General features: G+C 37.9%; 1 protein-coding gene across 2 annotated transcripts in view; it reads left to right on the forward strand.

The window, feature by feature from the left end:
* Positions 1-13,308, forward strand: part of TRHDE (thyrotropin releasing hormone degrading enzyme) — a 208,504-nt gene that overhangs the window by 126,347 nt on the left and 68,849 nt on the right. For both annotated transcript variants that reach the window (XM_021298155.2, XM_065040569.1), the window contains 2 exons: positions 6,403-6,468; positions 9,217-9,404. In XM_021298155.2, coding sequence (XP_021153830.2) covers positions 6,403-6,468; positions 9,217-9,404 — 254 coding nt within the window. The remainder of the gene's footprint in view (positions 1-6,402; positions 6,469-9,216; positions 9,405-13,308) is intronic.

Consider the following 13,308-nt stretch of genomic DNA (forward strand, 5'->3'; position numbering starts at 1 on the left):
TTATTGATGAGGAATGATAGTATCAACTATTAGTTGCACACTGGAGTATCTACTTTAGAGAAATGAACTTCAAAATAAACTTTTTGTTTCCCTCAAATGGGATACATTGATAATCTTTCTCTTAACTGTCTTCTGAAATCACCGTGTTTCTTTCTGTCTGGTCTCTAACATAACACTTGTCACATAGTTGGAGATGGCACTGATGGCACTGGAAGCCAGCCTTCTGTTTTCCTCAATGCTGCCTTTAGCTGCTTCTTCCCATCTGTGCATGGCCACCCAGTGCCACTTCATTTGTACCATGGGAAGAGTTTGGATTCCTTTTTATTGTACCTGATCAAGGAAAGGAGGCTATCCTTGGTGCAGAATGATAAATTTACTTCCTATGCAGGCCATTTCTGATGTCTAGTTTGCAAAGTAGTCTCACAAACAGCAAGATGGGGACAAGGAGGAGCAGAGGTCGTGGAAGGTACTTTGGCTGTACCACCGAAGTATCATCAAGCTGTAGTGCAAAAGAAATACAGGAATGCATTTGATGCTGTGTCTGTATATAAAAGAGATGTGATAATTTTAGCACTAGGTGGGGACAGTCTACATTGCAGGTATGGCCCTTACACTGCTTACGTGCTTGCTGTTTCAATACTATTTTGGTGCTGGTTTTGTTATCCTAGATTGAAATGCGCTTTTTAAATTAATTTTTGGCTTGTTGGCCAGTGAATAACTTAATTTTTTGTTGGGGTAACACATTTTAGTGCAATAGTAGATTGAAGTATAGGAAGAATATCAACATTTTTGATGCTCTGGTAGATCTCAGTCATTAAAGTTAAAATATATTCCTTGACTCTAGTGTATTCTGTAGGTTGGCAGTTTCTGACAAGACTGCCTGGAAGAAGTTTTGGGTAGTCTTAGTATTAATATTAGAACTGATGCAGTATGTAAAACTAATGTAGAAGGTAAAGAAGTTTCTTGGCTTACCTGACCTCAAAAAAAATCTGTTTCCAAGGCTTTTCTTAGCTGGCTTTGCAGTAGTTCTTTGGTAAGTGATTGATCACAGCTATTCTTTCAATTTGGAGGTAGCTCTGCAGCTTGACTCACTGGTACAAATTAATTCTGACACAAATAGAGTTAACCCTCATCTAATTTGCCTTATATAGTGTTTACAATGACCAATAAGATGAATTTACCTACTCCTTATTGTCTGATTGCCTAGCCAGGAGGGTGATCACTTCTCTTCCTTAAGGCACTGTCTCAAGGGTTAGTCTGTTGTACAGCTGAAAAATGCTGCAAACCTAGTTGGCTGTTTCAGCTTTTCTATTCCGTATTCTTCCACTCTTACAGGAATCTTCACTTCTTTGTAGCTTGCGGGTAGTGATTTACTACTGGTTCTCACTCCCTCTTGTCACTCACCACTGCGAGCATATGCAGTACTTTCCTCTCTCTGACACTTGCCCAGGCTTTCTTTATTTAAATGTCAGGCAATGTCAAGATAATATGCTATAGCAGCTTTGATGTTAGCAGAGTGAAGGGGGAAAAAGGGTGGCATGTTAATAGTCCGTGAGTCAGCATCTGTTGGGTGGTGTCTGGTGGCTTAAGGTTAAGTATACAAATTTCAGGGAAAGCAAACACACTGGATTTTGTAGCCGGAGCCTTAGAGCCTGATTTCCACCTGAGCTAAACGTTTTTATTAGTAGCTCTAAATCTTTGGTGAGATACAGCAGTCATGTATAGAACTGCTCAACAAGAAGAAGGCTGGAGGGAGGAGGATGTGCACCCAAGAATAGGAATTAAATACAAAAGAGGAAGGTAGAGGCAAGACTGCTGTTTCCTGAGCCCTGAGATATTAGGGCATTCAGAGGAATGTAGCCACAAGAATTTGATGCCAAAATATTTAACGCCTTTTCCTCACTCATGTTATATAGTGGAATTTCCCAGTTATCTTTAGGAGAAAAAGTAAGTTATTCAATGTTAATCTGTTTCAGATCTCAGCACCACTCATATGTAAGTCAGGAGCTGTTCCTTCAGCCAAAAATCAACTTCATACAGATACACTGAGAGGAGTTTGGTCCTATAATTGAGGTTTCATCTCCCAGTTATAAATCTGAGGTCTGCTCTGAAAGCAAGATACATGATGAGAGACATATTCCCCCTTTCACTTGTTTAACCTCTTTACATTTATTAGTCACTACCTTTTATTAGTTGTGTTACCATTTTTCTATAGTGGGGTGGTTCATTGTTTTCAGAACCAAGTAGTCCAATCTCTAGCAGTACTGAGAGAACTAAGGTTGCAAAGGGATAAAAGATTATTTCCTTTTAAATAACCTCCTTTTCTTAAAAAAGTCTAATACGTTAAAGGGCCTGCAAGCTTAATCAGTACAGTATTATTAAAAACATATTTCAAAATCCTTTAGCACTTTTTATTGTAGTCCTATTTCTACTACTGTTCAAGCTACCTGCTTTGGTATTCAAGTAAATATATAATTTCAAAAGCATTGAGCCCCTTTTTTTTTTTTTTGAGGGAACAAGATTACTGTTTGACAAAACATTACATTATAGTCTAAATCTGTTGGGAATTTTTGCAAGATCTTTGATTTTGGTTGTGCACTAACTGGACTTTGTTTTGACACTCTGACAGATTCTGGAATTTTTTAAGTTATTATTCGATCTTAAAAATTACTAAAATGTCATAAAACCACATTGTCTGATTATTTTTTAATGGATAGAGGTGAAGGAATCATATTCCATTATTCTTTTTAGCAAAGAGTGGCTGTATGTTTTAATGCCAAGATGTTAAGAAGAATAATACAGGTAGATGCTTGCTGAAAATGTAAAACCAACTGATCATTTTTGCGTGTGTATTTGATTAGTTTTCATATTGAGTGACAGTCCACTAGGATCTGCGTACTCTCTAATTTCCCCATGACAGAGTTTAGAGGCAGCATTTCAGTGAAGGAGAAGGGGGGAATGTTAGAAGAGTGATGTTGAGTCTAGGGTTCTTCAAGAGGTTTTCATGTCATCTTTTCTCCTCACATACTCTGTAGGATTCTAACTGAAAGTTAGGAAGGTGGCCAAAGCATATCTTTGTGTTCCAGTTTACTCCAGTTGATGGAATAGCTTTTGTAGGTGATAGACTTGCGAGTTTATGATCCGAAGCAGCCTTGCAGTCGGATGGTTCTGGGCATAGGTGTTCATGAGAAAGTGGCTTTAAGTCACTTCACCTCCTATGAAGCTGTGCTGAGTGCAGCTGAGCTCCAGGCAGCAATGTTTTCAGTGTCATCCTCTTTTCCTATTCTGTGGCTTGCATCTTTCTCCTGTTTGCTTTGGTTCTTTTCTATTAAATGTAAAGATGAAGGGGTGGCTAATATTTCTGCCCTGGAGAATTACAGTGAATGAGAAGATGTCTTCCACCTCTTTGCAAGCTACTCAAGACTTAGATATGCATCCCCAGGAGGAAAAATGGATTATATTCCCGCTTGTTCCATCCTTAGAACAGACAAGCAAGGTGTGTATAGATCTTTGGTTCCTATTTTAATACTTCCTGGGAAGTATTTGATGCTGATATATATAAGACTTTTCTCTTCCTTTTTAAGTTGAGTGCCTGTCCATGAAAGATACGGCTGCTAGTTTGGTAATGAAAGTTCAGGCTGGGTCATGGTAAACCTAGCTAGCTTTAAAATTGACAGCTTGGATTGTGGTAACAAAATGGAACTTTGCAGCATAGGTGGGAGTGTTTTGGTCTGGTGGTGGTCTCAGTATAACAGCAAGCTCTGGTATAAGGACACATATGATATAGATGTGTAAAAGCATGAGTAGCTTGGGGAGAGTAAAGGAGGGAACAGTAATGCACTGTGTCTTCTGGTGCCAGGACTGAGCAGCAGCAGATGAAACCAGCAGACAGGCTGATGCTTGAAACAGGTATCTTCACACAACAGATCACTGAAGTGGGAAATGCTTTTTTTATAAGATGAGGAAATGCTAAACATTTTTATGGATTCAGAAAGCAACTGGCCAAATTCACAGAAGATTACTATTAAATACAAGATACTTATCTGCTCAGGATTCCATGTGCCGTGAAGTGCTGGATGATGGGGGAGCATACTGATGAAGCATCTCAGTGTGCTTGTCCTCCTTTTTACTCTTTCTAGATATCTGTTGCTGGTTATTATTGAAAACAGGATACTCTTATATGAAGGTGTTTGGTGGGACCTGGTACAGTAACTTTTTGCTCTCGTGCCAGTAGAGAGTGCACTCAGATTTTGGATTGCAATGTAGATTTACTATTGGAAGCATATTTTAGATGCATTCTGTTGCTCTTAGGGCTGCTTTTTGTGTAGTATGTGTTTGATAACACTCCTAGTGTGATACTTTGTGTATGGTCTCAGTGCAACTTTCACAAAATAATGAAAGAATGGATGATCAAGTTGTGTGGTACCAGGACTGTACTTGTATTTTGTGTTTATAATTGTATTTTTTTTTTATCTTATTATAAATGTTAGGTTTCCTTTTGATTTCCTTTGTGTGATAAACGTGTTAGATTGGAGGATAATAGATTTTTAAATGAGTGATGAGCCACATCTAAACCTTTCAATCTGTGTAGTGGGAGGAAAAACAAAACAAAAGAAACAAAAACCCATCAAACAACAACAAAATCAACCAAAACAAACTAATGGCAGAATGATTTAATCTCTTTTCACTCTCTCTGAATGCAAAATGTACAAGTCAAATTTAATGGTAGATTGGTAAACAGGATTATTGCCTGGATGGAGGAAATCCTCAAGTGTTCCACCCATTTTATTTTGCCGTGTAATAATTCCAGAAGCAACTCTCAGAAGGACAAATACATGCAGCATTTTCTAGTACCTCTTAGAATGCACACGTATATTTCTTGTTATTTATTTACTGTGTCCCTCTTTTGTTTGTTGCTATTTTAACTTTTTAATTTGCAATTCAACTTCTTCAGCTTTGAAAGCTATTGAATATTTCACTGTGCCTTAAATGATTCTTTATTTTTAGACAAAATGGCAGTACAGTGTGCAATAGTTGCAGCCTGTATAAAATGTATTTTTTCCAAGTTAGTCTCATGACATTGTTAAGACTTGTCACTGCATTTACAGAGTCAGTGTTCTCATTTAGACTTCCTAGCCTGTGATTAAATGGGAGTTGCTGCTTGCTGTACTATGAGCTGGCTGACAAAAGCTAAATCTGTCACAGGTGCTACAATTTGTGTATCAGAAAATTTGCTTTCCAAATACTAATTATTCCCAAAGTATCCTACTTCACACAAAGTACAGATAACAGAGTCAGCAAATTTGTCCCAGTTTTATCATTGTGCTGTAAATTAGGGTTTGTCTCCTACCATTGTGTTAAGTGAAGGTGGTAGAAATTCAAAGGCAGGAGAACCCATTGATTTATAACCTCCGTTGTGGTTTTTTTTTCACTTAATTCTTCCAATCAAAATCCTTGAAATGTATGTTATTCAAATAATCATTGCTGAATTTCACTTCTGTAATTGAATGAGCTGTTGTCTAGGGACACAGGATGGTGTGAAACTAAGTGTTGTCTCTCCAGCCATTGTTGAAATTTGGAAGCGTTTTGTGCCTGGTCATACGCTTAAACTATCAATTTGGGAAGTTAATTTAATATGATGGTAGCTTATCAGGCATTATCTTTCTGTTTGCTATGGGAGAAGAATAGACCATCAGTCACTGAAACTGTGGCTGAATAGATGAAAGCATTCAGTTTATAACCCCCAAAATCTTGAGTCATGTATGTAATGCAAACAGACATGTAGGTACCCGTGCACAAGCACAGAGCTGGGTTCCTGTCACCCCTCTTCCACTGCTCCCTGTCCTGAAGAGCCTTTGTTATAACCTGTTACAGCTTCAGTGTGATATATTTTGACTTTGAAGCACCAGGATCTCCCTAGATAAGAGTTTATAGTTCAGGTAGGCTATTGCTCAGTTAAATCTTTTGTAACAAATCTGGCTATTATCTGGGTAAGAAACTTTTTGGCACTAGGTGCAGAATGACCTGCTAAAATAGCAATGGGAACTGTGTTCCAGCATCTTCTCCTTTCATTGCTGAGAATTACTGAGGATCCCCTTGTGAGATTAGACAAATATTTTAAATGTATATGCAAAATATTTAGCGTATAGGTTGACTTATACAGAAAAGGAAGAGCATTGTATGCTGTGAATGAAATTTTTAGCAACAATTTTTGCATTGTAAACTAGCTTAAGAAACTGTTTACTTACTCCCTTAGGATGAACATATTGTATATTTCTAGATTTCTGACAAATTAAAACATTAATGTGATATAACTTATAATAGCAGTGATTCACAGCTCCAGCTATTTGGCTTGTGTATGGTAATACTGATTTGTATTTTTATTTTATTTTATTTCTGTAGGACTATTTAACCATTCACAAGTATGGCAATGCAGCCAGAAATGATCTCTGGAACACATTGTCAAAGGTAAAATGCTTTAATCTATTGCACTGAGGGAGAAGAAGGAACTTACTGTGCTATTTTTCTTGTTGAGGGCAGGAGTGAATAGTGCATACTGAGATCTTCAGACCCCAGGGCAAATATAAAAACTGATGCAAAGAAATTTCATATGAGTTAACCTAGTGGCAACATTAAAATATGTTTTTTGCAGCATTTCTGTTCTTTGTTATGTTACAATATATTTCATTGCTTCTGCTATGTCACTGATGTGCAGTAAAAGATACTTCTTGGAACCAGGTATCACTGACTTTAGTGGCAGCACGCTGGGGCCCATGAACTGGAAAGCACATGAAAGTACTGAGCTTTGGCATTTACATCAGGTTTGTTTGTGGTTTTACACGGAGTTATGATTTGTGTGAAGGACAAAACTATTAAAGCTTTGAAGTTTGGTGTAAACAGATAACTATTTACTGTAACATTTGGCATGCTGTAGAGACTTAGAGTTGCTATGTTGTTGGTTGCTATGCCCAAGCTTGGCTTGAGTTTCTAGAGCCTGGTCCAGGAATCTGTAAGGGCAAACTTTAATTTTCATGAAGTGAGGCAAACATGCATGAATTTCTTATCTACAGAGCTAGTCTGGATTCTGTAGAATAAAGCCAGAGTGTCCGCCAGTGTTGAGTACAGTCAGGGAGTTTGGGCACAAGTCCCAACTCAAGCCACGGGTAAACATGATGATCTAGTTGGACACCAAAGACTGGATTCAACTGGAGGTCAAGACATCTGTATTTGTCTGGACAAGCAGCTATATGCATATAAGCTAGGTACCCAAGCTCCAATTGTTGTCAATGAGGGCTGGATTAAGTTTCCTGTTCATAGACATCTAACAATGTTTACCTTGATTTATTCTACCTACATCTACTGTAGGTCCACCAGTTCTGTGAGGATGTGTTGAATATTATAGGACATCTCATTTGACATTGGTGAACAGGAACAACTGGAGTGCCAGAAATCTAGTCAGTGTAGTCAGCAGAGCATTAAGAGTAATTCAGTTGACTAGTCACTACACAATTATTTTAAAATGAGCCTGAACCACTGACTGTTGACTAGGAACTTGAGCTGGTTGTTCAAATATAGGCAACTAGTGCCAGATTAGATGAAGTAGGGTGTTTAAGATATTCAGGTGGATCTAATCAATTTGACACAAGATCTGTGGGGAAAACTGTACCCTTCTGGAGTGGCAGATGAAGATCAAATTACATTAGTCACCTCTGTGTGGGCAACTGAACAGAACAGAGTAGAATAGAATAGAATAGAATAGAATAGAATAGAATAGAATAGAATAGAATAGAATAGAATAGAATAGAATAGAATAGCATAGGAATAGAGTAGAAATATTTCAGTTGGAAGAGACCTACAATGATCATCTAGTCCAACTGCCTGACCACTTCAGAGCTGACCAAAAGCTAAGTATGTTATTAAGGGCATTGTCCAAATGTCTCTTGAACACTGACAGGCTTTGGACATTGACCACCTCCCTAGGAAGCCTGTTCCAGTGTTTGACCATCCTCTCAGTAAATAAATGCTTCCTAATCCCTGGTGCAGCTTTGAACCATTAACTAAACTGAGTCATAGGTCTGTCAATGAGAACTGAGATGTGTAACAGGCTATTAAATGTGTCTTAATCGGAAGTTGAATGCCACTGCAGAAGTTTTTCTTGCTTCCTGCTTTTCATCTGGTGTTTTCTTTTGGGATGGTTCTGCACAATAAGAGGTCAGAGTTAGGATCTTAATCTTGAAAGGAGAGCAGAACCCACAACTAATAAAACAGAACAGAAGTGAGACTGCATTCTGGGCCATAACCACTACAGCTGTACTGTATGCTCAAATCTGTTAAGGCTAGTAATTCTGTTTGCCTCGTGAGCACTTTTGTTGCCAGATGGTTTGTTCCTAATGCATTGCAGTTGCAGATTCAGTTCCGAAGACTTCTTGTTGGGTTCTGCTTATATTCACCAGAGGTTGCTCAGTCTGTGATCTAGAACTGTTTGTCAGCTAGGGACATCTCCATTGCTGAAGAACAAATGATGCCTGTCATTCTCCTCACACCCAGTCTCATCTGCCATGATGTCATAGTATCTCTTTTTGTTTCAGATGAAAATCCAGTTGTAAACCAGCATTTTTATTGACATGCAGTATCAAATATGGACACAGTAATCCTTGTGTGTTATCACAGGTGCAGTTTATGAAGGAGTTGGGGATTTCTTTGTGTACATGGCCTCACTTTGGACATGAGGGACAGTATTTTAAAATAACTAGTCACTTGATTTTCAGAACAGAACAGCTCTGTGCTTTTAGAAATAGACCCTTTGAATACGCCTTGTGACAGGTACCCCACATCAACTAACACTGTGTCTTTTTTAACCTTAGTTGGTCAAGAATACCTTTTGGAAACAGACACCTAGTATTTCTGTGGGTCTTGCCAAAACCCTGTAAAGCAGGCTGTGTCTTATGTTACAGCAAATTATGTGCGAGACATGACTTTCTGACTGTCATTCCCCCCTCTGGCAAGACTGCTCAATGTTTCTTTTTAAAACATACAGAGACTGTTGGTTAAAACATGTACTGTGTGTGCACTAGGTGTAAATGTGCCTGTGTGCATGTGTGCTGGTTATTTAAACCTCTAAAACTACTTATGGTCTTCTGGGACCAAACCCCAAAGTTTTACGTGTTGCATGGTTGTATTGCTTCAACATGTTGAAACTTTTCTTTTTTCTTGAAGGCTTTAAAAAGAGTTGGAAAATCTGTAAATATCCAGGAAGTAATGGATCAGTGGACACTACAGATGGGTTATCCTGTTATCACTATCTTGGGAAATCAAACTGCGGACAATGTCATAGTGATCTCCCAGGAGCGTTTTGTTTATGATAGTGATACTAAACCCAAGGATCCTGCCCTTGGAGATAACAGGTACTTACATTTCTCAATGAATATCTTTCAAGAGGCTGTAGTTATTTAAGTGTTTGTGTGTGTATTTTTATGAAGATGATTCTGTAGAAATCTCTGAGCTTTGCTTGGTATAAATACTAAGTGGTGACCCTTCCATTTGAACTGTAGTAAAGATGAAGCTAGTTAAAATAATTGAACAAAATCATTAGAGTAACAGAACAAGGGAAAGCTTTTAATGTGCCCATTTGCATCCTGACAGTTCTCCCTGTGACTACATCTTACGTCACACATCTATTTCCTCTCCTTTTTTTTTGATTTTGTCCCACTCCATGAAGTAATTTAGAATGTGATTGGAAGGTCTGATACTTCTTTTTAAGTAATTATTTGGAGTGGACCTCTCATACCTCAAGTAGTCAGATATATACCTCACTCTTCTTGGGAAGCAGTCAAGAACTGAACTGGACCTCTCTACAAAGCAAGGGGTTCCAGCTGTTCCAATTTTGAAGCCAACTAAACTGGTCCTATGGGGACTGTTACACTGGCTGAAATAAATAGGTACTTAGGCATCTCTACCCCTACATTTTTTCTACTTCTTAGATTGTTTCCTTTCTCCTCCCAGCTGATTCCACACACTTCCTTCATCTCAGAGACAAGCTGACATTCCTGGCTGATGCTGGGGAATCCTCATCTTGTTGTTTAAAGCAGTTTCAGCATCATATTTTAAGGCAAAGGATATACAGCTGATGCTAGAGAATTACAAGATAGGCTTAGGAGGTTCTATGTTCACCTATTCATGCTCAGTGAGAAAAAGAGCACACTCTCAACCCTGAGTAATCTCTGCTTGTCCAGTAGATTTAAAGGTAAAATTTAATATCAAATTTTGCTTGACATGTCTGAAGCTTATAGGATATTCCTTCTGAGGAAGACCTGAAAATATAGTTACATTTATTGGGAAATGTTCAGAAGTTCATTATCCTTTTTTAGAACATGAATTTGTGGAACTCAAACATGACAAAGAGTAAATTGTTGTTTCTCTGGTTGTATTGGAACAACCTACAGGATATTAAGTATCTGTTTAAGTTTGGGCTGAAATGAATTCATTTATGGTAAATAGATAAAACAAGTGAATGTGGGCTGTTGGAAGTGTTCATGACTCACTATTCAGTGCAGCATGAGAGTGATTCTCCCTTATTCACTTGAAAATTTCTTTTGCGCACGTGTATGTACCCATAATGTAATGTGACCGGATTTTACTACTCAGAAAAACAGAGGTTATTATTTTTTTGATTGATTAAAACAGAGATGTTAAGGATTTTTAGTATTGTAGAGACTTTCTTATTTAGATTTGTCAGGTACTTAGTATTGATTGTAATAACTGCTGCTGTAATTCATGAGTTAAGCCTATCGGATGTGTAAATGTTTTATAAGGTGGAACATCAGGGGTGAGAGTTAGACATTTATTTTCTTATGTCACATTAATTCAGAATTCAAGCTGTATTTTGAGATATGTGGAAGGGTAGTGTTCTACACCAACAGGGCAAGCTATGCTGGATTTCTTAGGAGATTTTTGCCTGCATATTTTATCACAGTTATAATTCTAAACCTGGGAAGTAAGATTTAGTGTTGTAGAGAGCACTGAAAAAGATATCAGCATGGGCCCTGCCAGGAATTTACTGTCCTAACAAGTAGGACAATACATATTATATGTATCTGCTTTGCAAGTCTCTTTCCCATTGTCTGTCCCCTTTGGATTTGTTTTTCTCTGTGCTTCCACATCCTTTTAACCACAAGTGTGAAGGAAGCTCCTTGCCCAAGGAAGGCTTTACAGATGGGATATTTACTCCAGCCATTTAGATGATGGAGATAGTTTGCCACTTTTCGGTCTAAGTAATTTGAAAGTCATGTTACTTAAGTGTAAATACCAAAGAACAAGAACTGTATACATTTAGCAAAAGGTGAGACTTGCCTATCCCATTCACCTTACAGAAATCATCCACCAATTTATATGAAAGTCCAATGGCTTAGTTATAAATTATTATCTAGAGTGCTATAAGTTCTTTCATACCATCAAATTAAGTAGAAAAACAAGATGGACAATGGACATACTGAAAATAAGTTTAATCTTTCTGCCAGAAATGACCTATATATTTTTCAGGTGTTTTTTTGTTTTGTTTTGTTTTGTTTTGTGTTTTTTTCCCATTGGAAAAGTCACTAATGATTCAATTATTGTGAAAGTAGGCAGGGAAAATCACCTTCATGTGGTGTCATCTGATAATCCATGATACATTACTCCAGCTTGTTTTTTGCCATTGCAAGAGCTGCAGTTTGTATGACAATATTGTACAAAGGGGCCAGTTTTTCTACAAGTACGGAAAGAGGAACAATAATTGGAATGCAAACGGCACGCTGAGGGATTTTTGCTGCTATTGTGAAGTGTGATGTTCTGGCTGATTCTGCAGGTGATTTTGGTCAGGAAGTTGGCAAGTGTTTACTGTCTGGTTCACTGGGGCCTGATGGCACAGATAGATGTTGTGGGAGGCACAGAGGTGTGCATATATATATACATATATAATGTCACCCTGTAGGCTTTGGGGGTGTTAGGTAGCGGTGGCCTAATTCACAGTCCAATAACATCAGTGCTCATCTCCCCTGCATGATCCATGAATTAGGCACTGGACACATGGCTCCCTGAGGAACCATAATAGGCACTGTAAATAACAGGGAGCAAATGGTATTTTTGCCACATTTGAGGCTCCACTCTTGCAGACCAGGCGACACTGACTTTCTTAGGGTGGTTTAGTTATGGATTAATCGTGATGATAATTTTAAACACAATAAATAGTAGAGCTGCACAAAACACAGAAAAAGTAGTGGTCCAGGCCTTTGCAGGAGTTTATCATCTAAACAGACAACACGGTATCCACTGGAAAGCTCCAGGGAAGGCTCTTAAAGCATCCATCTGCCACATAATCTTTAGTTATCCAGAGGCGGGGCTGTAGTTCGGCAGGGCACAGCAGTAAACGTCAGTTCTATTGCTTTCAAAGTGATGAGGAGTTTAAACTTCTGGTACAGACCCTCTCTAGGCAAATTTAACTTTGCCTTCCTTTAGAAATAATCGGTTCAGAGTAGGTCTTTTAGATGTATCTGCTGCATAAGAAATGTAAATAAAGAGGCAGTTGAATATTTCAGAACCATTCTAGTTTTATAAAATGACTGTGCTTTTCTTTATGCTATGTATTTATGCAGCAATTAAATGTTAAAATGAAATGTGAAGCAACATATTTTTTTTTCTCTGAAATCATATAGAAGAATATACAAGCAGCAAGCAGATTTCTCTAAGTGATAAACGGTGAAGGTGAAAATTGTTGACACCTTTGGCAGTGGTTTACTCCTGGTTCTGCCTAGTCCATTACTATAAGTGTCTCTAATTCTACTGCAGAAGAGAATGATTACATATAGTTGATTGTTCCACCTCATGTATGGTAGGACTACTTGTCTCTCTATAACTGCAGAAAAATGTGTTTTAAGGACCATAAATATATTGAATGTGATTTATTTATATACGTAGAATTGACTGTATGGCATACTAGGCTCTAACATTTAGCCTGAAATTACAGAAGGTATACAATTCCACTTCTTTGCAAACTAAACATAGATTTTACTTGACACTTACACCTTTACAGGATCCATACTTCTCATTTTGTGAGACAACAAAACTAACACTGATAGACACTGTTTCTAGGAATGTCATTCCTCAGAAGGGCCCAAATCACTGGCTTTGATTTGAATGTTGAAGCCCATGGTTGGTTCAATGTTTCAGTAGCAATTTCAGGTTATCCAAGCAAAATTGGAAAACTCCTGTAATAACTGTATAATTCATATTCTTGTCCTGAATAACAATCCGTTAGTTATGTGTAGGTTCAAT

Source organism: Columba livia, chromosome 1 (assembly GCF_036013475.1).
Source record: "Columba livia isolate bColLiv1 breed racing homer chromosome 1, bColLiv1.pat.W.v2, whole genome shotgun sequence".
Taxonomy (NCBI): Eukaryota; Metazoa; Chordata; class Aves; order Columbiformes; family Columbidae; genus Columba; species Columba livia.